The sequence below is a fragment of the Gavia stellata genome, chromosome 30 (assembly GCF_030936135.1).
Source record: "Gavia stellata isolate bGavSte3 chromosome 30, bGavSte3.hap2, whole genome shotgun sequence".
In the NCBI taxonomy this organism is placed as follows: domain Eukaryota; kingdom Metazoa; phylum Chordata; class Aves; order Gaviiformes; family Gaviidae; genus Gavia; species Gavia stellata.
In genome coordinates, this window is record NC_082623.1 from 3,311,978 (window position 1) to 3,337,783 (window position 25,806).

General features: G+C 57.8%; 1 protein-coding gene across 1 annotated transcript in view; it reads left to right on the top strand.

Moving 5' to 3' along the window:
* The first annotated feature begins 551 nt into the window (after positions 1-551).
* Positions 552-25,806, top strand: part of GRM4 (glutamate metabotropic receptor 4) — a 42,748-nt gene continuing 17,493 nt past the window's right edge. Inside the window, exons 1-5 of the mRNA XM_059831064.1 lie at positions 552-1,070; positions 9,790-10,006; positions 22,270-22,405; positions 24,827-24,981; positions 25,287-25,427. Of these exons, the coding sequence (XP_059687047.1) occupies positions 552-1,070; positions 9,790-10,006; positions 22,270-22,405; positions 24,827-24,981; positions 25,287-25,427 (1,168 nt within the window). The remainder of the gene's footprint in view (positions 1,071-9,789; positions 10,007-22,269; positions 22,406-24,826; positions 24,982-25,286; positions 25,428-25,806) is intronic.

Consider the following 25,806-nt stretch of genomic DNA (forward strand, 5'->3'; position numbering starts at 1 on the left):
GGTCCCAGGGCCTCCCTCCAACCCTGGTCCCGCTCCTCAGGGCAAGAGTGAGCCGGAGACCCATGCACTGGCCCCTTCGCCTGGATGTGGTTTGGGCTGAGCCAAAGCTGCTGGCTTGAGTCAAAAATCGAGTGAATCGAAAACCTTTTTTTGCAATAACCCCCGGTGCTAATTTCTGCTGGGGTCCCTGATGAAGGCTCGGGATACCTGATGTCCTCTTCATCCTCCTGCTTAATTTTCTCTCTCTCTTTCTCTCCCTCCCTCCTGTCCTCCCTCCCCACCCCAAGGGCTCCGGAGGAAGGACCCGAAGCTTTGCTTGGGCTCACGTCTCCACTGCTGCCTCTTCTCCCCGGCGCAGCCATGCAGACCCCGGCACCCTCCTGCAGCCTGGCTGCCTGCTGCTCCCCGGGGACCGGCATCACCGACGGGAGCCGCTGACAGTGCTGTGAGCGGGAGCCCACCGGGAGCCATGCCACCCGCCCGCACCAGCCTCGCTCCCTGACCGCCGCCGGGTTTTGGGCCGCGAGCTCTGCCCCAGCACGGCTTTGGCGATGAGCGGGGGTTATTTTTGCATGGAGCGTCTCTCCTTCTGCCTCCTCCTGAGTGCCTGGAGCTGGGGGTGGGTGCCCGGGGGTGCCGCCAAGCCCAAGGGCCAGGGCTACCCGCACATGAACTCCATCCGCATCGACGGGGACATCACGCTCGGGGGGCTCTTCCCCGTGCACGGTCGGGGCACGGAGGGCAAAGCCTGCGGGGAGCTGAAGAAGGAGAAGGGCATCCATCGCCTGGAGGCCATGCTTTTCGCCCTGGACCGCATCAACAACGACCCCGACCTGCTCCCCAACATCACCCTGGGCGCCCGCATCCTGGACACGTGCTCGCGGGACACGCACGCCCTGGAGCAGTCGCTGACCTTCGTGCAAGCCCTCATCGAGAAGGACAGCACCGAGGTGCGCTGTGTCAACGGTGGTCCCCCCATCATCACCAAACCCGAGCGAGTGGTCGGTGTCATCGGCGCCTCGGGCAGCTCTGTCTCCATCATGGTGGCCAACATCCTGCGGCTCTTCAAGGTAGGGCTTGGCGAGGGTAAAAATAACCACTTGGTGAAACCACCGCGGGTGTTTTTGCAGTGTTTCTCCACGTGTGCCTCTTCCTCCATGGCTGGGGGTAGGCAGGAGCCGGTGTCTTTAAAACCCTTCTCCTGCCTCCCCCGGGTCCCTGGGGATCCCCTCCTCCATCTCCCTCCAGTGACGACACTTTTAGCAGGAGGATTTTGATCTCTTCTCCCCCGGCTTCATGGTGAGGGGGGATGCTGATGCTCGTGGTGCATCAGCGGGGCTGTGGGAGGGAGGTTGCCTTGCAGGGGATGGATGGGGAGGTGGGCTGAGGATGGGTGTGGGATGACTCGGGCTGGAAGGGACCGTGGGGGGCTCAGCCCACTGTCCATGCCCACTGGGGCCATCTTGGGGGTCAAACCAGGTTGCTCAGGGCTTGGTTGTGGTGGATCTTGAAAACCTCCGAGGCTGGAGAGGGTCCAGCCTCCCTGGGAACTCCCCGAGGGTTTCTGGGCTGCAGCCCTCGCCCCTGTTACTTGAGAGGGCTTGGCTGGTCTGTGGGAGCACTGTCACCCAGGGAGGTCGGCCTGGGGGGACCCTGGCCATCCCGCTCAGCACCCTGGGTGTAAGATACCCTTTGCCATCATATAAGACACTTTGGGCACCTCCCTGCCTGTGGCTGTCACCTATAGCCTAACGCTCTCGACTTGCCTGCTTGCAAGTAGCTGATATTTGGGAGCATTTCAATACAGCCCACCCTGACACTGGCTATGGGGGATGGCTCGATAAGGGGGTGTGGATTATACCCCCAAAATATAAGGTCACACCGTAGCCAAATGACTGGGGAGCCACAGGTTTGCTGCGTTCACTGCTGGGATGGAGGCAGTTATGGGTGATGGGGTGCAAGGACTGCTGTGACTGTTCTCTGCTCCAGCCCAGGGGACATCAGCCAGGCTGGGGACACTTGTCCTGTGTCACCGGCCCCGGGTGTCCGGGGGGGAACAGGGCACTCAGGGCTGTGGTGGGACGAGGGCTGGCTCTCCCTCCCGCTCTCCGTGCCAGCTGCAGGAAAGCCGAGGAGTTCCTAATTGCTTTCCCCCTCGCTGTGCATTTATTTATCCGCAGCAACGTCTCCGGGCTAGAGAGTGTTTGAACAAGAGCCCCCTCCGCAGCAAACAGCAGGGAGAAATGCAAACACTCTGTACACCCAGCAGCCATGGGAGCCCTGTGCTGCCCCCGGAGCGGGGTCCCGGCTCTGCCTCCCCTCCCAGCACCCCAAAACCCCTCGGTTCTGCAGGGCTGATGCCGTTTTCCTTTTTCTCTTTCTCCCCCTCCTCTTCCTCCGCCGGCCCGGCATGCGGAGAGCACCGGGTACCCTCCTGGGAGGGCTGGAAGCTGTTAGCAAAGATGGAAAAAACAGATCGCTGATGGAGTTTGATTTTTCTGGGTCCCTTTTTTTAAAACGTGTTAATGTTCCAGGCGACGAGTGAGAGGGCTATTCAATAATTAAAATAATATAAATTAGAGGGAGCAGGAGGAACTTAAAAGCTATTTGCCGAGACAAAAAAGATTGAATGCTTGCCTTGGAGAGGAGGAGGGAGGCAGGCAGTGAGAAGGGAGGCAGGAGAGTGACAGTCAGAGGAGCGGAGGGTACCTACATCCTTCCTAGGTTGTTATTTTCTTTTTTTCTCCCCCTTCTCCAATTTTGATCCTTGGGCAAAGCAGCCGTGACCTGTGCAGGAAGGATGTCAGCAAGCCCAGATGCACCCATGCCCCAGCCTTGCACCCAGGCACTGGTGCTGCCGGTGGCCTGGTGAGGGCATGTCTGGAGCCCTGGGTGTCCCCAGCACCTTTAAAATCCAGAGCTGATCTCAGCCCAATGTGACAGTGAGCAGGCGGGTAGAGGACGGAGACCTCGAAATCCCTGGGAGGGGACGATGCAGGACGAGCTCAACCCTTCCTAGGCAGCAGTGAATCCCTGTGTGTGTGTGACGGGGTGTGCATGGGGTGGGTGCAGAGTGGGTGCACTCCCCGGTGGTCCCCAGCACAGGGACATTATTCCCACGGGACGTGGGGTCTCAGCCCACCGCGCCGGGCACAGCCGTGTTCCTGCAGCAGTGGGGGCTCAGGGGGCTCGAGGAGGCTCTTGCCTCCCCCTCCCGCCACGACCTGCGAGCTGCTGCCGCTCTTTGTTATTCAAATAGTGGCTTTATGGCAGGGACATGCTTAAAATGAAAATAAGGCAACTTCCATTTCACGCCGCTGCTGACCTTTAAGCGCGGGTGACTCCGCTCGGAGGTTCAGCAAAGCGTTTGCCTTCCCGGGCGTCGCTGCACAGGCGGTTCGTTGCCTTTGCCCATTCCCTCGGGAATAACACTTGCTGGACCTCTGGCTCCTGCCGTGGCATCATGGCACGAGGCGAGTACCGCTCGTGTCCCCCTCAGCGCCTGGACAGGAGAACCTCGGTGTTCCCCCAGCAAGGGGATGCTGGTGTCAAGTGCTGGGAGCTGAAACAGGAGGTGGCTGTTCTGCCCCGGCATGATGCTGTCCCCCCTCCATGGTCCCTTGCTCCATCCCATGCTCCCTTCCTGTGCATCCCGCCCTGCTCCATCCCTGCTCCGCTCCCGCACAGCCCACCAGCTCTCCCCCACTGGCGGTGAGCCTTGCCCCTCCCTGCCAGGGGTTTTGTCGCTCCCACGTTACATAAATAAATAACATGTCCTTCGTTAGATGCCACTGCCTAATTAAAGCTGTACATCAGTGGAACAACTTGCAGATGCGGCATCCCCTGTCCAAGCCGGTTTCATCACTCCTCGTAGCTCTGCCTGCAGAAAAACCTTCCCCCAAATCCCTGGTCTCGGCTCCTTGCGATAGCATCTCTCTGGCGTCACTGCGAGAGCTTTCTGGCACGCTCCAGCTCCTTCCCACCCCTTTCCGCTGGCTTCCCAGCCCCAGCTCTGCCCGATTTCTCCTGAACCACCACAGCAATGATGGTGTCGAAGGAAACAGGTCCGTCCCCTGCAACTGTGGTCCCCAAAAAGCTACGTCAGGGTCTGGGGTGTGTTTTTTCAAACCCATCCAGAAAGAGCTGGGACATGATGAAGCTTGAGTGCTCAGCCGGGGTGAGGAGCATCCCTGGTGAGAGGATGGACTCCACACACACCAGGCACTTTGAAGCGCTTATTTTCTTCGTGGCAGCGACTGCAGCAGCTCTTTTTAGCACAGGGGTGTTGCACAGCACGAATAATTCACCTAATGGAGGATGCTGCCCGTCGCGTGCACGGCGGGAGCCGGGTGTGCTCCGCACTGGCAGGCACGCGAGGTCCCGGGGCCGGGTTGCTGCAGCTGGGGTGGGTGCGGAGCCGGATCAGGCCCCCGGTGCTGAGCCCCCCTCCGGCTTGTGTCTGCTCCCCGCCACGGGGCATGTCCCGAGGCTTTGGGGGCGGTGGGACGGGAGGGATGCTGCATCCGGCACCGCGCTTCCCCACTTAGCTGGGAAATAACCTTCATGAAGCCGGGAAGGTGGAAATCGGCTGGGGGACGCTCTGATTAATCACCCGCTCCGCTCCTGCCACTTCATTTCCTTGTTCTTCACCGGGTTTATTAAAACAAATTGCAGCTGCCTGACTCCCCCGGGCTGCCCCGGCGGCTCCCCCCTCGGTCCCCGGGCACAGCATGGCTCTGTGAGGAGGAGTGGGAGGCCGAAGGCAGAGGGGATGGCAGGACCAGTGAGGAGCACGCTTGAAGGGCAGCGGCCGTGGCTCTCTGCTTTGCTCTCGGCTGGGATGGGAGCTGGGTTGTTGGGTATTTTTTTGGAAAAAGGGATGCAACCGCCCACTGGCAGCACCGGGGTTTTCTGCTGGAGCGGCCTCCCCGGCGCGGGAAGCCGGGTCCGTGGGCAATTAAGAAAAAGTTTTCTTCCTCATCACTGCTTTTATGTCTGCCTCTGGCACCCCCGGATGAGCCGTCTCCTTTCGGCGTAAGCCCACGCCAGGGCTGGCCGGGAGATCCTCCCGCAGCTGCCGCACTTCCTGGTGCTTTATTTCTTGACAAGAGGCAGATTTATTGCAGGGACCTATCAGCCCGTGCCTGGCCAGCGTCAGCCCCGGCGTTGGAGCTGCCTCATTTACACGCTCAGTTTAACAGGTCGCAGCGAAGGAGCGGGCAGGTCGGGGAGTCCATTGCTCCCTGCCCCAAGCTGTGTCCCCTCGAGTGCGGCTGTCGTGTGTCACCCTGGGGCAGCTACCTGTCAGTGTCACCAGAGCTGGGAAATGGAGGAATTTATCATTGGCTCCATGTCGTGTTGACGCATCGTGATGCCTGAGCGATTTGCCTGCTCTGTGCAGTAGGCATCCCCCATTTTCAGCTGGGGAAACTGAGGCACAGAGACCTGGTAAGCAGCCCAGGGTCTGCGGCGTGTGGGATCTTTATTGCTCTCTGAAGAGATGCCGACGGCTGGATCCTGTCTTGGCACTGGGCCTGATCCTGTGGCCCTGGGGAAGGGGCAGTGGATGCGGGCTGCAGCTCGCTCTGCTCCAATGACAAGGTCCGACTGTCCCCACTCACCCCCTCGCTCCTCCAGCCCCTGCGGTGCTTTACGCTTTCCCTAATTAAAAGCTGTCGTCCAAATGGCTCGATGATGGAAATTCTAATTAAATCAATTCCATCTTGTTGGTGAATCAGAGGTTTGCATAAGATATGCATGAAATTAATAATTATGGTTAGGGAATTAGCTGCTCCCGACACCGTCTCTGGTGGGGGGGGCTGGTGCCGGGAGCAGCCGGGCCGGTGCAGGAGCCCCTTCTCACAGGGATGCTCCCGTCCGGTGTGTGCGGCTCTGGCTGTGCAACGGCCCGTTTGTTTTTTGGCTCCGTCCCTGCCGGCTGCTCAGGCTGATGTTCAGATTGATGGTTGAGGTTGGAGCATTGCAGCCCCCCCCAAGCCTCGGCTGGGGCCCCGCTGAAATCGCTGCCTTGGCCTAATTCTCCCCGATCTGGAGGGGATTCTGTCCGCCGCCGGTAGAGAAAACGCCGCCTCAGCTCGTAAGCCGGCAGTAATGAAATGGGTACGAAATCAAGGTGTGTTTGCGGTGCATTTGAGGTTGATCACACCAGTCCATTGACCCAGGGGCTGGGGGGAGCAGGATGACACCCCGACCCTGGCTCCTGCCCGCTCGCTTACCCTGAGGGACATTTCTCCAGGTTGGGGGTGCTTCTAGGTGATGCTGACTCTGGTTTTCGGTTCAAAATAAGGGAAGAAGGAGGTTTTTTCCCGCTGCCCCGGGGTTACTCCTGGATCTTGATGGGACAAGGGAGCCTTGGTGTACAGGAGAGCTGGTCCCGCTAATTTTCGCCCCACCACCATGGTATTTATCCCAGGCTGGCGATGAGCCAGGCAAAGTACCACCGGTGCCCGAATATGCAGCTGAGATATGTTTCCAGCTCCCCTTCCCCACCGCATCCTTCTTCTTTCTAAGAACCTTGAATTCCCTGCCTGCATTTTGCTTTTATGGACCTACAAGGGCTTTTGTCTTTTATCTGAGAAAATAGCTGGTGCTGGGAGTTGGGCTATTGTAGACCAGGAGATCAAAAAGGCAGAGGGGGGAAAAAGACAGAAAAAGTCTATGAAACGGTCATTTGGGAACTGGTATATTATTTTCACTTCCATCCAAGGCTGAGGAGTGAGAGAGAAAAGCTCTTTCCATTTTTTTATTAAAATACAGCTTCCAGTTCGAAGTTTGTAGATCAACAGGTATTTTCTAGGCTTCATTTTCCAGCAGGGCTTCGAGCAGGATGGGCAGCCCAGGGGTTAAACCCAGGCGTGTCCTGGCCGTCTGGGCCTGGATGGGATGCGCTGGGCTTGGACGGGATGCGCGGTGGCACGGGCGAATAGCTGGGAAGTCTCCGTCGCCAGTGCCCTGCTGAGGAGGCAGGGATCTATTTAAACTACACTACTTTGCAGAGGACAAATCATTGGGAAAGGATCCTCTGGAAAGGCAGGGCAGCATCCCTGCCCCCAAATCTCCTTTGACGTGGGCACCGCTGCTTTCCATGCCCACTTGCCCTCGTTGCATGGGCACGCTGCACGCATTGCCTCCACCCCAAGCCCCCGTGTCCATCCTTTGGCCAGCGCCGCTGCAGGCAAGGCAGGGAGGAGGGAAGGAGACCAGGCACGGAGCAGCCCCCCCCGTTCCCTCCCCAGGATGAATGATTGCCAGACGAGTGCCTTGCCTGCTGAGCAGAATTTTAATCGAGTCTCATACACCGGCTCCCGGTCACAGATACTCAACGAGCAGATCACAGCCCCTCGGAAAGGAGCACAAAGCAGATTGTCACAGAGAGTAATCCTATTTGTGCCTTGATAAAGATTCCTTCCTTTCCCTCTCCCACTCCTTCTCCATCTCTCTCTTTTTTCATCTTATATTTTGCAGGTAGGTAGAAGAGTGGCTGCTCCTTTCCAGGGGCCTTTTAGCATTCAGGTGGAGTCGTGGGTTTATAACACCGGTATTGCATTTAATAGAGAGAGAGAGGGGGGAGTGGAAGAGGGGAAAATAATGGAGAAACAAAGGAGAAACTGTGAGATGCAGCCTGGGAGCAGGAGCAGAGGAGGATGGGGTGGGTCGCGGGGACCGGGAGGGTTGGGAGACCCGGGTGGCTCCGGTGCAAGTACCCCCGTCCTTGGTCTGCCACTACCCAGCGGGTGCTGTGCCCGCTGGGACGGGGGCTTCTCCCAGCCTCAGGGCAGGGACAGGTCGGACGAGGTGTTGGGATGGGATGATACCGATATGTAACCAGGGAGCTGTGGTCGTGAAGCACCATCATTAAGAGACAGATACCAAAATTTCAGGCTCCCAGCAAGGTGGCTTGATCTTATAACATGAACTAGGTTCTCCACAGACCCCAACGCTCTTCCCGTCCCCTCCAAGCCCACCCAGGTGTCTCTGCTGCTGGCAGTTGGCTAATTGCTTAATGGGGAGTGATGATGGGTGAGGCCAAAGGCAGCCTGAGCTGATTTGGGCATCCAGGTGCTTGCTGAGCCTGGAGGATTACTGGGATCCATCGCAGTTCCCCGTGGCTCTGTCGGAGTTTGTGCTCCTGCAAGCGGTGATTACTGAATTATTCCTAAACTGGGTTAGAGGGAGCAGGAGAGGGGGAAAGTCCTCTAAGAGCTGGGGATTGCCGCTCTGCACCCGCTTGCCCCCAAAGCATGGGGTGGTTTGGGATTGGCAATGCCCTGGGCTGTTCTTCCTCCGTTTGCTCTGTCCTGGCAGTAAAGGAGCACCTGCGGGAAGGCGAGAGGGCAGCGGACCCTTCCCTGGGCTGTGCCAGCTCTGGGTAGGGCTGCCGCTGTCTCTGCAGCGCTACTGCCCTGTAGCTCCAGCCCCTGCGATTATGTTGCTGCTGAATTTAAAACCTTGCCCAGGCTTTGGGCAGGGCTCTGCCAGCCCTGGCAATGTGCCGGGCTGCACCCGGGAGAGGTACCTGCTCAGGTGTGGGACAAGGGGACGATGGATGGGGCTGTCTGGGTACTGGGTACGTCGTTGGTAGGGAGCTTCAGGCTGGTGGGGGGAATCTGGGCTTGATAATTTAATAAGCCTTTTCCATCTTTAAGATAAATTAACATCTGTGGTGTGTTTTAGAGATGTAAAGTGCTGTGTAAGTGTTAAGCATCGCATGATCCTGTGTGCTAAATCATTCTGATGTAGTGTGTGAGGTGTGGCAGCTCTGGTTAATTTAAAGCGCTTATTTATGGCTTGGGTGGACAGGACCTGGAGGGGTCAGATCTGTCCTTCCCAGGGCAGAAAGCCAAAGGGAGACCTTAGCAGTGCTGTCCGGGGCAGGAAGAGGGTTTTCTCTTTGGCCTCTCCCATTCTGGGCACATCCAATGCTTGGGAAAAACTCCGGGGGTCCTGCTGGGTGTCCCTGAGCTTCAGGTGGTCCCCGAGCTCTGACATCTCCAGGGGCTGGGCCAGCCTGCGTGGCCAAGGCTTGGTACCCACTTTCCCTGGATGGTGCTGGTCCCCTTCACCCAGGCAGCACCCAGAGGCACCCACAGCTCTTGTTCTGGCCAGCAGCCGGGGAGCACAGAGGGGAGATGAAGGTAGGCTGGCAGGCATGTTACATGCAGAAATGAAAACCTGGGATGCTCTGAACCTCTCCTTGCAAAGCCGAGGGCTGCCCAGCTCCTTGGTGGACCTCGGAGGGACTTACTGGTGGCTGCTCTGCCCTGGGGCTGGTTTCTGTTCTTCCTCGGGAGATCCTGGAGTCCTTCTGACCTGCTGGGCGCTTCTGTAGGCAGAAATGTAAAGCAGCAGCTCTGCACCTTCTGATGGTTTTATTTTCCCCCTTCCCAGACACTGGTGTGTGTGGGTTTAGACCGGTCTGGAGGATGCAGAGGAGATGTGTATCCTGGCATGGGTTGGGGCAGTTTTGTGTCTCCCGTACCCAGTTATGGATGGAAATCACCAGGTCAAACCTTTGGGTTGCCACCAAGACCCAGCAGAGCTGATCACGCTCCACTTTGTGGTCTCCCCTCCATGAGTTGTTGGTCCTGGGTGCTGTGGAGCATTGCATGTCCGTCTGGTGGCACGTGCTCCCACCTGACCCATAGTCTTCCTTGATTTCCATCTCCCTCTCCTCCAGAGCAGGGCTTTGGGAGCATGGGTGAGGCGAGGGCACCGCAGTGGGGTGGAGATCATCTCTTTCTCCTGACGCTTTGTCTTTCTCCATCCTAGATCCCCCAGATCAGCTATGCCTCTACCGCGCCGGACCTGAGCGACAACAGCCGCTACGACTTCTTCTCCCGCGTCGTCCCCTCTGACACATACCAGGCCCAAGCCATGGTGGACATTGTCAAAGCTCTCAAGTGGAACTACGTCTCCACCTTGGCGTCTGAGGGCAGCTATGGTGAAAGCGGCGTGGAGGCCTTCATCCAGAAGTCCAGGGAGGATGGTGAGTGGGTTTGACCCGGGATGGGAGCTCGGCGTGGGCTTTGGAGCAGCTGGAGCTGGGGGAGAAAAGGCAGTGGGTGGGAATGGAGGGTTGCGTCTGGTTGGGCTTCTTGGCCTGAGCTGGGATGTGGCTGCGGTGCCTGAGCAGGGGTGGATGGTATGATTTGGGGGACGATCCCAGGGCAGTGCGGGTTTTGGGGCTGCCCTGCTGATTGCAAGGACAATGTGGTGTCCAGCAAGGATCCAAGCTCTCCAGCAAGGATCGGGACCCGCAATCCCCAGCTGCCTCCGCTCTGCAGGGCAGACTGCTTTATTGCTGCCGGCTCCTTTTAGGTGTCTCAAGACCCCATTCCCTGCTCGCCAGGAGACCTCAGATCTGCCGAGCTGGTCTAACCCCTTCCCTCCGCGGCCGAGCCACAGCGCTGGGCACGTTCCAGAAGAAAAGACTTTTACAAATACTCCCAGGTTTTAACAGAAAATAAAGTTGGCACCGATGCGCGCTTCGCCCAATTTTAGTGGAATTATCCCTGAAGGCAGGTGCTTTAACTTGTCTATAGGCTTTGGACAGGCGGAAAGTCCGTGCTCAGCAAAACTCTTTGGGAGGATTTGTCTGGAGCCAGAAAGCGTTTTGCTGACAGGAGCGCTGGGATGCTTAGGGGGGATTAGCAGCCTTGGGAGCGGCGGAGGAGCTCGTGGGTACCCACTGGTGGCCAAGCATCAATCCCGGGACCGGCTGGGATGGTGAGGACCCCCAGGTGTTTCTGACATGGGTGCTATTACCATGAGCCCAGAGCCGCCCTGAAACCCCGCAGAGGGGGACTGGTACAGCACCCGGCTCCCTCCTTGCTCCGGCATCGCTTCGTCTCCGCAGCATCGCGTGCACGGGGCGAGACGGGAGCTAAAGAGTGTTTTCCGAGGCAGTTAAAACCCTGCAGCGCACAGGCTGCTGCCTATTACTGGCTTAACTGTATCTGAATGGCACATTAAGTTCTGGCAAAATCGGTGGGACACCAGCCTATCTGGAGTTAGTCAAACTGTGTTATGGCCTTATAAATGGATAAAGGGAATAAAAACTTCTAGGTGACGAGCTCCTAATCAAAGCCCTATAAATAGGAACAGTGTTAATTCTGTCTCTCGCGCGCGCCCTGGCACTGGGAACTGGCTGTGCTTTTAATATGCAGAGAAACCCATCTGGGGATTCAACCTGGAATCTGCTCTTCAGGATTTTAACTTGAAAAGCAGAATATTTTCACGGGGCTGCAGTTTTGCAAGGAGGAGTGCGTGAGGATGCTTTGGGGTAGGCGGGTGCGATGCTTGTCGTACGGCTGGGCGCGGGGCGTGCTGCTTGCGTGCCCCGTGATGGGGATGCGGGTGTGAGGGGTGCCGGGGTGCCTGCGCGGAGCTGGGGTTGTGTCTACACGCAGCCGGGTGTGACAGCGAGTTGCTTCAGGCGTTACACGGGGCTGCAGATGGGAAGATGCCATCGGGCACACGTGATGCCCGGCACGTCTAGGGGAGCCCCACGGGATGGGGAGCCCCACGGGATGGGGTGCCCCATGGAAGGGCTGCAGGGCTGCGAGCAAAGGGCTGCGTTTATGGCTCTATTAACAGCTTCGCCGCTAACCCTACCGGGGTTTGTGAATGCTAACAGCAGCCCCATCTGGCTAGTGATGATAATGAGGTTCTCAGCTGACTACAGGAGGAATAAGGGAAAGCAGCCTTTCGGGGGGGTGCGGGGGGCATTTTGCATTATCATAAGTGTTTTTCCACCCAAAAAGGAGAGTTTCCTTGCCTGCCTTGGGCCGGCAGGTCCTACTCCATGGGGTGCCTGGGGCAGGGCTGATGGGACCGCTGGGTGACATGGGGAGGTGACAGTAATATTGGGTTAAGCAGCTTCGTTAGCCCATGCCTGGCCCTGTTGTGCCCTTACCCTGCAGCAAGCACAGCCGGAGGATGCTCTCCCGCCCCATCCATGGCTGCTGCTCCCCGGGGGGGTCCGGGTGCTGGGCTGCACATGGCCGGGAGGAGCGGGTTGATGCACAGGCATGAGTCAAACCCACGCTCCTCCTCCATTAAGCTCCAGTAAGGAGCGGTTGTCGTGACTGCTGGTCCCACTGCAGCACGAGCACTTCTTCTTTGAGATACCTGTGGTTACCGCGAGTTCCTATAACCAGATGGTTAATGATATGGCAGTGTAATTGCAGAGTAAATGAGTGTACATGGAGTCGAAATGCATGCGTATTAATCCGGGGCTGAGGCAGTCCGTAATTTGTGTATCCACATAACCCAACGATTATGTGCATTAGTGATAATTTAGTTATCAAAAAGCATAATTCCACTGTAATTGCGGTATAACAGCGGCGTAAGTGCAGCCCGTACGTTATCAGTAGTAACGCTGCTTCCCTGCTTGCGCTGCAGGAATACGTTTATTTATAAGAGCTGTCATGTATCAGCCTGAGCGCGGGGCCCCGGGGAAGCGGCTCTCCCTTGGGTGCCTGGGTGGGATCCGAGCTGCTCCCTGAAGCATCTCCCCTGGGAGGGAGCACCGGGGGTCGGCCTCGCTCCTTTGCCCGTGGAGGGCAGCTCCACAGCCGTGAAAACAGTGTGGTTGGACCAAGAACGTGCTTTTTCTTGATTTTTATTTTTATTTTTTTTATTTTATTTGAAAATTCCCCAGCCTTGTCCCGGTGGTGGCAACTGCAACGCTGGAGGAAGAGCTGGGCTGTGCCTGCTTCGCCTTTCTGTCTTCCTCCATAAATAGGGACGCCAGAAGGCTTTACACCAACACCGAGCCGTTGGGAAAGGGTGAAGGATCCGTCCCCTTCTTTTATAGCCTGTTTGTATACGCCTGGCTCTCATTTGCACTTCTCTGGCAGCGTAAAGGTTCCTGCAATTTATTGCTGCTTCAAGGTGCCTCCAGCCTGTCAAAGTGATGTAAAAGGGCTGTCGGTTGACTCAGGATCTGGCCTCTGCCTAGGGCTTGCCAGCAGTTTGTCAAGCAGCAGAGTTTACCCGTGCTGGGGTATTTATGCCGGGAGAAAGAGCCAGCCGACCCCTGGATCAGGGTGAGCATCTCCCCGCGCTGCTCCCGAACAGCGCTCCGCTTCATTTTTCATGCCAAGCCTGAGTCTTCAGAGTCGGTTTTTATTTCCATCAGGCAATAATGCTCATTGCTGTAGTTAGCAGTTAGCATTCAAGCTGTTTGCTTTCTGATGCATTATCAACTTGACCTTCAGTTTCAATTTTTAGCAAAGCCTCATGTTAAAGCCTTCGCCGTCGCAGCGGAAAGCGTTTCTGCTCAAGGCACAAACCGACCCCCTCCGCAGCGGGAGGGGGGAGAAGAAACTCGCCCTGGGGACAGGTTATTCTTGCAGCCAGCTCTGGCCCCGGGCTACCGAGACAGACTGACCTGGGAGGTTGATTATATTTTATATCTTGCAATTACTCTGGCAATTATGCTGTTGGCCCCTGGTGACCGCACCCATGGCTGGACAGTCCTTATTCACTGAAGTGAGGGGTTTTTGGGTGCTAGCGTCGCAGAGATGTTATGTCTGCAAAGGATGAATTTTCTTTGGCCATTTTTAAGGGTTTTAAGCGCTCCCCCAAAGCATCCTCCTCCCCCAAAGCATCCTGCAAAGGCAGTGGGTGCATCAGCTGTATTTACACCTTGGCACCAAGGTGCAAGGCGGGGGTGTCCCCAGCGTCCCCATCTCCTCTTGTACAGCGTCTCCCCATGACCCTGATCCATGGCATCGTTTAGTGGACGGACAGACCCGTCCGCAGCTCTGCATGTGTTGACACCGCTGTCGCTGAGCTCTTGGAGATGAAGTATTAGATTTATGTTTATATAATTTAGCTGGTGAGCGCAGCATGTTATGCCACGCGTCGTAATGTGCAGTGCTCGGTTTTGTGAAGAGGGTAATATTTCCAGCCAAACGCAAGACTCCTTAGTCATGTGTCTGGATCAATTTTACACTGTCATTTCCCCCCTCTATTGTTTTATCCTTCGCTGAGTTTTCTATATTTTTAGTTAAGAGGCTGATGTGTATTTGTGATGCATTTGCTCATCCCCAGGTGACATTCATGGCTGTCTCTTTCTGGTTTTAACCAGGTTCATTACTTCTGGCTGATACATCGGGATGTCACCCCCAAAAAGCTGCTCCCAAGTCTTAAGGCATAAGTGAGCATCGAGTACGACTTTACAGCAGATTTGTATATGCAATCCTGGAGGTTGCTAATCCTGATTATTTGCTGGCCTTGGGGATCATCCCCTCCTGCGCCCTGTGAATGCCGTCCCCGCGGGACAGCTGGGATGGACGGGAGGATGATGCTGGTGGGTACCTGCCCCTGGTACTTGTCCCTAGAGATTTTTTTTCCCTCGCAGCGACATGTGCGGGAGTTAAAGCGAGTGACCTTCAGCCCCGGGACGGGGAGGTGTGATGAGCGGTAGGGCAGAGCAGGGCTGGCAATCCAGCTCCCTTTCATCCCCGAGGACGGCTGTTCTTGTGCAGTCAGCACTCAATTACCGCGGCTCACCGGAGGGCTGTTATTTGCTGCCGGCGTCTCGGCTCCCCAGCCAAATCCTCCCATTCAGCAGCTGGCATGGAGCTGGATGTTTTTTCATGGCACGATGCCGAGAGCCCAAAGGGTCCCTGCTCCAGGGTTTGGGTGAATCTTTTCCTGCAGGTGTTTTCTAGCTGATAACACCGAGGGTGGTGGCATCTCTGTCTCCTCTGGGGCTCGAATGGAGCATCTCTGAGCAGGTCCTTTCACAGCGTGGCTCAGGAAGGGTCCCTGGTACCCACGGGTCAAAATCAGGCTTATACCCAACCCCTGAGTTTCTGTGCTGGCCTCCCACCCACTGTCCAAAAATTAGCCCCAGCTTTTGCTGAATGCGGCACCTCTTTGTGCTGGATGGGGCAGAGGGACAGGTTTGGTCACCGAGGCTCTGCTGCCATCGCCACTTTGGGTCCTGAAACTCTTGCAGGCTCCTCAGAGACAGAAACCACATTTCCTGGGTTATTTTCCTATTTCTTTCCCCCCACTGCTTCTTTTCTTTTTGCTACTGTCAACACGGTGTACCCCAATACAGCCTGAAGGGAGACGTGCCTCAGTTTCCCCACCTAAAACTCTTCCCTGCCCTCAAGCTGTTTGCTGGTGGATGCAAAGTGTCCTGCAGGCTGGGACTGGGCAGAGCCAGAGCTGGACTGGGCAGAGCCAGAGCTGGACTGGGGCTACTGGGCTGGGAAAACATTCCCTCCAGCCCCAGTGCTCTCTCCATTTGCTGGCTGAAATCTGCCTGTAAATAACACTGCCCTCGCCTCTTAACTCCGCTCCTTGTTTTCACATCTCGCAGCGTTCCCTTTGTGCGGTGGAAGCGGGGAGGGAGGTGAGTAGGGCCGGACAAAGAGGAGCTATTAGTTGTGGTCGAGGCTGGCGCGCGGGCTCTGGCTCGCAGCCCAAACCTGGGCTTTGGAGGCAGCCCGAGTCGATATCTTGCTTTTTAATATTTTTGGTGTGTGTTGGGGGTTCCCGTGGGCTGGTGACCCGGGCTGGGTCGTGCCAGGCAAATGCTGGTAGCTCCGTGGAGCTCCCGGTGAGGTCTGGTCCGAGATGGGAGACGCAGCCCTGGGAGATCACTGAAGCGGAAAACGTGTGTGTTTTCCGTGATGGGGGCTTGGATTAGGAGAGATGAGATAAATGATTATGATAAATGAGATAAATGCAGGAAAAAGCTGTCTTTGCTTTCAGGACTCATCTGGCACTTCAAGCCCCAGCTCCTGGATTCACGTGATGGGTGGGGGATAAATAAACTCAAGCCTCTGGCTGCAGAGCGATGCTGCCTTTGCAGAGCAGTAGACCGGGGAAAGACTGCAAAAACTTGCTATAAACCTTCCCCCAAAATCCCAGAGTTTCCTGGCTTTTATCGCTTCAGGGCTGGAGCAGGGTGAGGGGGAAGGAGACGCAGCTCAAGGGGCAGCTTGCCCGCAGAAGGGCTGCAGGAGCTGAGGGGATTTGCCCCTGTACTCGGTGCTGGTGAGGCCGCACCTCGAATGCTGTGTTCAGTTTTGGGCCCCTTATGACAAGAAGGACATTGAGGTGCTGGAGCGTGTCCAGAGAAGGGCGACGGAGCTGGTGAGGGGTCTGGAGCACAAGTCTGATGAGGAGCGGCTGAGGGAGCTGGGGGTGTTCAGTCTGGAGAAGAGGAGGCTGAGGGGAGACCTCATCGCTCTCTACAACTGCCTGAAAGGGGGTTGTGGGGAGGTGGGTGTTGGTCTCTTCTCCCAAGTGACGAGCGACAGGACAAGAGGAAATGGCCTCAAGTTGCGCCAGGGGAGGTTCAGGCTGGATATTAGGAAAAATGTCTTTACTGGGAGAGCAGTGAAGCACTGGCAGAGGCTGCCCAGGGAGGTGGTGGAGTCACCATCACTGGAGGTGTTCAAGGAACGTGTGGACGTGGCACTGTGGGACATGGTTTAGTGGGCATGGTGGGGTTGGGTTGGTGGTTGGACTTGATGATCCTACAGGTCTTTTCCAATTTTAGTGATTCTGTGATTCTGTAACTCGCCTGAGTCCCTGATTAGGTCTTTAGCAGAAGATCCTTCCTATGGTCACGGTCTGTGGTGTTATTACCTAAGCGAGAAACATGAATTTTCTGCTCCCTGGCATCCCACCCAAGGCCCTAGGTTTGACCTGAAGACTTGCTTTTTTTCCCCTTCTCTTCCCCATTGCAAATTCATTAATTACTGATTTAGCCTGGCAATGCAGGCAGTTGAAAAGCAGGCGCAAATTGCTCAGATTCATAATGCCTGATGAGATTTCAAAACACTGGAGAGCAGCATTTGAGCCGGTTCCAGGGACGAGGCAGGCGGCAAGTGCCAGGAGCCTCCGGTGATGGGGATGTGTGGTGCAGAGCCCAGGGCACACAAGGAGGGATCTGCCATCCCCACAATGGGACCAGGCTGCAAAAACGTGGGGCTCAGGGAGCTGCCATTGGTCCCCGCTTTGCATTCCCAGGAGGGAAGGGGGGAGATGCCCGCCTTGCAGTGAAGCGCAGGAGTCTACGAGCTGAAATCTGGCTGCACCAGGGGATGCATTGGGGCCGGTTTTGGGTGACAAGGGCAGGCTGGTGTCCCCATGCACACCCGAGCTGGTAGCGGAGGCGCTTTGCCAGCAGCAGGAATGGGACGCGTGGGATATCGCAGCCTCCGTGCTGGGTAATCTGGGTATCGCTCTCATTAGGGCTCCACCACAACAAAGGAAGGATTAGAGCTGTGTGTGATGGGACCCGGGGCAGCTCGCTGGCACTGCCGCTCTCCCTCGGCTCGTGCCGTGGCACAGGGCCATTTCCCCGTCACCCCGCTCTCCCCAGCCTGGCTTGTGTGCGGATACCCATGGGATGTAGGGACCATCTCCCAAATTGCAAAGCCACTTGTTGCTGCAGTCTTGAGGATAGACGGACGGTGCAAACCCTCGCCCTGTGCAGGACATCCTGTGCTCTGTGATTAGACCAAAGCACACTGGTCCTGCGATGGCACAGGAGCTTTGCCTCTGCGAGGGCACAGAGCCCTGTCCCTAATGACTTCTCCTCTAATGAGTCGGTTCCTGGAGGCTTTGAAGTGACATGAATAATGAATCCCGGGGCAGGGGAGCAGCTTGCCTCTTGCCAATTAAGACTCCGGGCTTGGGAATCTCATTTAAAAGGCTGGGGTTAGGAAGGGGAGGCCAGGAGCACGCAGGAGAGCTGTGCAGGTGCTTGCAGAAGGCCGCCACTGCCGGGCTTTGCAGAGTCCGATCCCCTCCTTGCGGTGCCCAGGGCTGCCCAGGGAACGTGTCACGGTGAGGGGGGGGACATGCACGTCGCTGTTCCCAGCACGGTTGAGCTGGGCCCCCCTTCTCCAGCACGCCAGGCCCGTGCTCACCCAGTGCTTCGCAGCCACGGGCGCTGCGGGGAGCCCCGGCAGAGCGCTCCCTGATTGATGGTGTACGTTAGCGACAGCAAAAGCTTATTATCTACCTGCAATCAAGAGGGCACTTCAGCGTCGCGCTTCCCGGAGCAGATGCGCTCCCACCGAGCCCGTAATGGAGGAGATTAAACCCTGACCTGTGTTTGACAACACGCATTAACCCCACCTTAATGAGGAGAGTCCCTCAGGCCCCCGGCGAGCGGCCGGCAGAGCCGCAGGGATGCCGGGAGAGGCTGAGATCCCGCCGGGCTGGGGGTGATGCCCGTGAGAGGGACACGGCCATGTGCTTGAGGATGGTGCGGGCAGCGGTTTGCTCCCGGAGGGCTTTGCTCTGTCTGGGGTGGGGGTGATACGCTCACAGGTGAGCTTTGCACGGCTGAGATGGGTGCACGGGGCTGTTGGGTGGTACTGGGTGCAGACCCTCGCGGTTTTGCCACTGGGGCCAAGGTGGGACTTGGGTGCAGATGTGTCCCCGCTGTCCTGGCAGGAGGGTGGGTTGTTTGCTGGAGAACGAGCCCCACGGCGAACCCTTCCCTTTGGACAGCCACTGTTGCTACACGGCCCAGTTTTGCATGGGAGATTTTTCCCTCTTGCCCTGATGAGCATCTGCGCCGAGACCTGCCTGGGTGGGAGGGGGCGGCCGCCGCTTATTAACCGGGGTGGGCTCGTTACGGTGAGCTTTGGCAGGCGGCAAAGAAAGGGGCTGCAAGTGCAGCGCTGGGCATGCTTGGCCATGTCCTGTAATTACATCCCCACCATTTCACTCTCTCTGTCAGTCTCCGCTTCCCCGGATGAGGTCTGCTGAATATTTCATCCTTGGCTCTTCCCAGCGGTCTCCCTGCGAAGCTGCTGGCTCTGCCACTGTGGGACTGGGATGTCACCGCTGCGGGGGCTTGGGCCAGGAGCCGAAAGCAGCTCTGGGTGCTCCTGGGCCATGGGGCTGCAGCTCCGGGTGCCTGGTTGCTGCCCTAGCTCGTGGGGGGTTTGGAAATGGGCTCAAGTTGGGTTTTCAAGGCTGTTTCTTGCTGCACGCATCCTGCGCTGCCATCCATCAGTGGTGGTGTGCACGGGATCTCATCTGAGCACCCTTAAATTGGGCGCCTGTCTCCGAGCTGTCTCTAGCAGCTGGTTGTGGGATGCTGCCCCGGTCCTGGAGGTTTTCCCCACTCTTCCTGCTCCTCTTTGGTCCTTTTCCAAAGCTGGGGGAGGAAGCGGGTCCCCGTTCCTCACCTCCTGACGGAGTCAGACCTTGGCCCGAGCTGGGGACCGATGCTGTGCCATCCTGCCGGAGGAGGGAGAGCGGCCGCCTCCTCCCCGTCACCACCGCCTCTTCGCTTTGATTTCTTGCTTTAAAGGAGTGTTTTGACTAAATGGATTTTTGTGCGAAGGCAGTAGGAGCATCGCTTGGCAAATCCCCCTTCCTGCCGCGGCGCCCGGGGGCCATCAATAATGCAGGCGCTGAGAGCCTGGGCTGCTGGAGGTGAGCGGGGCTGCCCCGAAACACACAGCTCTGCCCACCCCAGCTGCCCCCCCCGACCTCTTTTTTTCATTATTAAGAAGATTTCGTTAATTAAGAAGATAAAAACGTTAAGCAGTGTTGCCAGCATCGGTGCACAGGCTTGGAGGAGGGTGCTGCGGGAATATGGGGCTCCCAGACCCTCTGAGGGCTTTTACCTGGGCTGGGTTTGTGTTATTTTTAAGCCTGGAGAGCCCCGATGAGCTGTAGCAAACTGCGGGGCACAGGCGGTACAGCCAGGGCTTGCAGACATCCGTGTCCATCCTCGGGGCAGTTTTCTCCCAGCATCCAGCTGCTTTTTTGGATCTCCATCTCTGCTTTCCCCTCCCGCTGGCCTGGCTGCGTCCTGCTTGCATGCGCCGCGCTCTCCAGCCGCTGCGTTAATAAGGTCTTCATTACATCCTAATTGCCCGCATTCCTTTTTTGTTACATTCCTCGTTAGTTTGATTTAACGGAGCTGCCGAGTTGGTCATTTCTGAATTGCCATCGATTTAGTCTCTTTTCTTATTTATTCATGGGCCCATCTCCTCTGCCACCTCTACAAGAAGACGGTCCCTGACACCAGCTCACCCAAGGCCACTTGCTGCCCCTGCAAGTGCCACAGCATCCTGGGGATGCTCAAAGCCACTGCTCGGGGTGAGGGGAATAAAACACTCGTGGAGGACCCCAATGCAAAGCCTTGCTGCTGTCCCAGGAAAGTCTCGAAGCTGGGTTTGCTCCGGCCGTGCTGGGAAGGGACTGGTGCTGCAGCTGCCGCGTGCATGCCAGGAACCCCCGTGTCCCTGTGCCACACGCTCATGGGAAGGCTCTCGTGTTTGCAAACGGCTGCTTTTGTTGGATTTTCTCCTTGTATTGCCATGGAAACCGTAATTAAGCTGCACCGGCTCCTTAGCCAGAGCCGGTGGCTCTGGCGGCACAGCCGGTGCCACCCTGGCCTGGCTGGGGGCTCGGTGGTGACCGGGGCCGAGTGCCCCCCAGGCAGGGACGTGCCCACCCCGCCGGCACTGCCTGCTGCTGCCCGTCTCGCCTGGCTGATCTGTCTGTCCGGGAGTCTGTTTATCCAACTCCCTCCTCTCCATCCATCTGGCTCCCCATATGGGAAACAAACAGCAAATTGGCCCAATTTCTTACCGCAGGAAAAAAATAAAACCGGAAAAAACCCCTCTCTGTGGCTGGGCTGCAGGGTGCCGGGGGCGGGCGATGCTCCCCCGGGCAGCGGGTGTTTTCTGGGGGATGCTGTTATCCCCATCCCGCAACCTCCCTTGCTGCATGCTTGGCACCCGTCAGATCCCTCCCCTCTCTCTGTCGTTAGGCTGCAAGGGGCCAAATTACCCCAATTTCCCTCCAGCCCTGCGGGAGGGAGCGAATCCTCCTGTCCCGGTGGCCTCCGCCTGGGTGCCTGTCCCTGTCCCGTTCACCCCCGGGTGCCTGTCCCCGTCCCGTCCCCTCCCGGGTGCCTGTCCCCGTCCCGTCCCCCCCCGGGTGCCTGTCCCCGTCCTGTCCTCCGCCTGGGTGCCTGTCCCTGTCCTGTCCTCCGCCTGGGTGCCTGTCCCCATCCTGTCCCCCCCCGGGTGCCTGTCCCTGTCCTGTCCTCCGCCTGGGTGCCTGTCCCCATCCTGTCCCCCCCCGGGTGCCTGTCCCTGTCCTGTCCTCCGCCTGGGTGCCTGTCCCTGTCCTGTCCTCCGCCTGGGTGCCTGTCCCCATCCTGTCCCCCCCCGGGTGCCTGTCCCCGTCCCGTCCTCCGCCTGGGTGCCTGTCCCCCCCCGGGTGCCTGTCCCCATCCCGTCCTCCTCCTGCTCCTCTCCTGCTCCTCTCCAGGGCCTTAAACGGGGAAATCTCTCCCTGCTGCCGTGTGCTAATTACTCTGACCTTTGCTTAAGCAGGGATCTTTTAGTGGCAGGCGAGGTATCAGCCGTGTCATTTACTATGCAAATTGAGACCATCAATTACATCCAGAAGGTCCCGCAATGTTTAATTTTCTCCCCCATCTCTCTTTTTATTGGCATCTGCAAAAATGGAGGAGCAGGAGGGCCCTGGCTTTTTGGAGCTGGAGGCTGGGAGCCCAGCAGCCGTGTGTGGGGACTCTTCCAATTGCCAGCTTCCCCTTGTCTCTTCTAATTTTAATTAGCTGCTTTTGCAGTCGCCCTGCGGAAAGCTGGGCTGGGAGCTTGGCCCATGCCGCAGGGATGGAAATAAAACCCTTTGCAGGGCCAGGCTGCCGTGTCGGGGGTGAAGGGCTCGTGTCGGGGCTGCAGCCTGTCATCTCTTCGGCCCACGGGCTGTTTCTGCCAGTACTTGACCACTGCATGTGCAGAGCCCTTTGCAAAACCCAGTCCTGGGCTGGGGAGGGGCTGGTGCTCGGAGCTGGCTGGAAAACCCTCTCTGAGCTGCCGGGATGGGACCGTGTGTCTGTTGGGGGGACGGAGCGTGATGTGGTTGTGTCTTGAGGTGACAGGAGGAGCGGGTGGAAGGCAGAGATGAGCTACGGAGATGCGGGATGGGAGGGAAGGCAGCGCAGAAGGGCTGAGCTGTGGGGAGAGGAGGGGTGAGGGGAGGGCTCAGGTACCTGTCCCGGGGGGCTGGGTGGTGGCCAGGGGGCTCTGGGGGTGGTGGGCTGCAGAGATGGTGCGGTGCTGAGCCCCTCGCTGTGGCTGGGGTGCAGGTGAGCTGGGGAGAGCCCTGTTTGCCTGTTGTGGGGCTGAGGAGTGCTGGGAGAGGGGCTGTCCCCAGGGAATGGGGCCTCGTGGGGGTGTCTCAGTGCCAGGGCTCTCTCTGCCGCAGGGGGGGTGTGCGTGGCCCAGTCCGTCAAGATCCCGCGGGAGCCCAAGCCGGGAGAGTTCGACAAGATCATCCGCCGCCTTCTGGAGACCTCCCATGCACGGGCCGTCATCATCTTCGCTAACGAAGACGATATCAGGTGTGGAGGGGCCGGCCTGGCTGGGAGGGGAGGCTGTGGGGGGGGAATGCACTTCAGGGCACCCGTGCCGAGCCTGACGTGGTCTACACGTGCTGCTGGCTGGGATGTGGGATGCGGGATGCTAATGGCAGGAGCTGGGCACTGCCACAGGAGCCGACCATGTCTGCAGTGTGCACATGTGTCTGCAACGTGGTGTAGATGTGTCTGCAACGTGGAGCAGATGTGCCTGCATAGCTGCCTTTGCAGCGTGGCAGGATGTGTCTGCAATGGGGAGAGGATGCACCTTGCAGCGTGGCAGGGACGTGTCGGCAATGGGGAGAGGACGCACCTTGCAGCGTGGCATGGATGTGTCTGCAAAGGGGAGAGGATGCACCCTGCAGTGTGGCAGGAACAAGTCTGCAATGGGGAGAGGATGCACCTTGCAGCGTGGCAGGGACATGTCTGCAGCAGGGACCCACCAGAGCTGACTTCAGAGTGGCTGCCTGGCATGTTGCTGCCATCAAACCACAGCAACACGGAGCTCGAAGGAGGAAAAATCCACTTTCTGTTGGCTTTGGAAACCCCAGCTGTCATGACCCGGCTGCTTCACACCGCTCGGGCTGGACCAGAGCTGGCGTGGGGCTGTGGCAGGATCCAGGCGCTGGTTCTGCTTTGCTGTGCAGCCTCAGCCCCCAGCGTGGAAGAGGAATGGGTCCTGGGGGACCTTTTGGGGACCCTGCCCTTGCCGCCTTGCCTGCCTGGCGGGGCTGGGGACACAGCCACGCTTTGAGGTGATGAGCTGCTCTGCTGATGAAGCGATGTCTTGCAGCTCCCGTTGTTTATGGAGCAGAATGATTCACATGGAACTACCCCTGATTTCCTAAGTATCTAATTTATTAATCAGCAAACATTATGTAAATGTGGGTAAACTGCGATTTTAAATCAGTTTACATCAGATGTGCAAATGCTCCGAGTTTCTTTTTTCCTTCCTTAATAGAAATGTCTGCAAACCTGACATTTACACGAGTGCGTGGTGAGAAACGGGGGATTTACCTCACTGTGTAAATGGCAAGCCCCATTAACTGGGGTTTGTAAACATTTACCCATCCAAATAGGATTATATCCCATGAACCGTGGTTTACACACACCCACCTCATGCCGGGTGAGCATGGGTTTAGCCCGGGCATGGAGACTGCTGTGATCCCGACCCTCGTGCCAGCTTGGGCTGTGGAGCCTGGAAGATGGTGTGCTGCCTCTCCCGAAATATGCAGCGCCATGCTGCCAAGCAAGATGGTCCAGGGATGGTTCTTACTTGAATTTCTGCCTGGCTCAGTTTGGGTGTAAATCACTGATCTCCCAGGAACGTCCTCGATTTGCCCCGGGGAGATCCTGCCCCACACGAGGACTGCAGGCAGCTGGAGATGCTGCTTGTGCTCCGAGCGGGACGTGGGCTTTGCTGACCTCCCTGCGGCGGGATGCGCCTGGAGCTCGGGGCAACCCGGGATGAGCACGGAGCAGCCGGCACGGCTTCCCGGCTGCTTGCTGGCCCTGCGGCTCCCAGAGCACGCCTGCCTCTTCCCATCTTGTCTCCACTCTCTGCTCGATTTGTATGGTTTTTTTTTTCCTTATTACGCGTTTCAAACACCATCTGGACTTGAAATGATCAGCTCCCGACGGCGGGGGGGTGAGTCACAAACCTGCCTCCTCGCTGCACGGGGAGACGAAGCTGCCCCGGGCCCCACTCCCACGGGGCCGGGGACCCACACAAGCCCCTGAGGGGACAGCGAGCCCTGGGAAAAAAGAGCACGGAGGGTCGGATCTGGGAAAGCTCCCGTCCACCTACTAAGATTTTCTGAACTGGCTGGCGCTGGTGGAGCATGCAAGCCTGTGCGGCTGAGTGTCTGACCACATGAGGGGTGCTCGGAAGGATGGATGCCATCTCAGACTCCCGAGAGCTGCTCAGCTGCCCAGTTGAGCCCAGCAGAGCCCAGTTTAGCTCTAGCCTGAGCACTGGCAGCACTGGCTGGCTCTGTCCCATGGCTTGCAATGCTGATCAGAGATGAGAGCACACGCGCGCTCTCCAGTGCTGCTGCTTTTCCTGCCTGCTGCGGCATAACATGGTTTCTTTTTTCCTAATGTTGGGTAATTAAGGGGGGAATTCAATTACCAGTCAGCAAATATGCAAATGAGGTGGGAGAAGCAGGCCTGTGTGCCGGGCTGGGGAGGATGGAGGGTACGGGAGCGGAGCAGCACGGTTTGCTCTCGTGTATCCATAGGCACTGGGTCGTGCCTGGTGCCAACCGAGTGCCCAAAGCAGGAGACGCAAACAGTGCTGAGCCCTGCTCCATGCCAGCATCCCTGCTTGCATGGGGCTGGACACGAAGCCGGTGCCCCGGCCCCACAGTGCCGGCGAGCGCCAGCGCCTGTTGCTTCTCTCGGCAGAAGGGTGCTGGAGGCAGCCAAGAGGGCGAACCAGACGGGACACTTCATCTGGATGGGCTCGGACAGCTGGGGCTCCAAAATCTCCCCGGTCCTGCACCTGGAGGAGGTGGCCGAGGGCTCCGTCACCATCCTGCCCAAGCGGGTCTCTGTCAAAGGTAAGGGGCTGCGCTCGGTGGGTTCCCTTAGCTCCCCCTTGGGTCATCTGTCCCCCCCGACGGCATCCCCTTAACCACAAGTTTTGGCTGTGAAAGGCTCTGTGTTTTGCTGTGGGTCTTCCCTGAGTGGGTTTTCCAGGCTGCAGCTTTGCCCAAGTGGCAGCGTGGACATAAACCCACCGCACTCTTACATGTCCCTAGACCCCATCGCTCACAAGACCCTCCTTCCCCTCTGCCTGGGGAGTTTTGGGCATCTCTCTGCCATCCCAGAGATTTACCCCCTCCGTCCCCTCTTCCCCGGGCAGGTTTCGACCGCTACTTCTCCAGCAGGACGCTGGACAACAACCGCCGAAACATCTGGTTTGCTGAGTTTTGGGAGGAAAATTTCCACTGCAAGCTGAGCCGGCATGCGCTGAAGAAGGGCAGCAGCATCAAGAAGTGCACCAGTAAGAGCCGTGGGGATGGTGCGGGCGAGTGGTGCTGTATCGCACAGGGTGGCTGGGGATGTGAAGGTGATGACAGAGAGCCCAGAGCAGGCATTGGAAAAGTTTCGCTTGCTTTCCCCTTACGGCCTTCCAGCACAGCCACGTCGTTATAGCTCTGGAGCTGCCAGCCCAGCTCAAGGCAGCTATGTGGCAATTAATGGTCCATGTGTGGCAGTCCCGGTTGTGAGTGTGGTTTTTTTGGACTAAGCATCAAAGCCAGGTGGGTATATGGGGAAGGTTAGAGAAACGCCGGTGCTTCTGCAGCGTGGGGAACATGGGCGATGCAGAGCCGCTCGCCAGCACGGGCACCAGCACGGGTGTCCACTGGGCTCGTGACCGC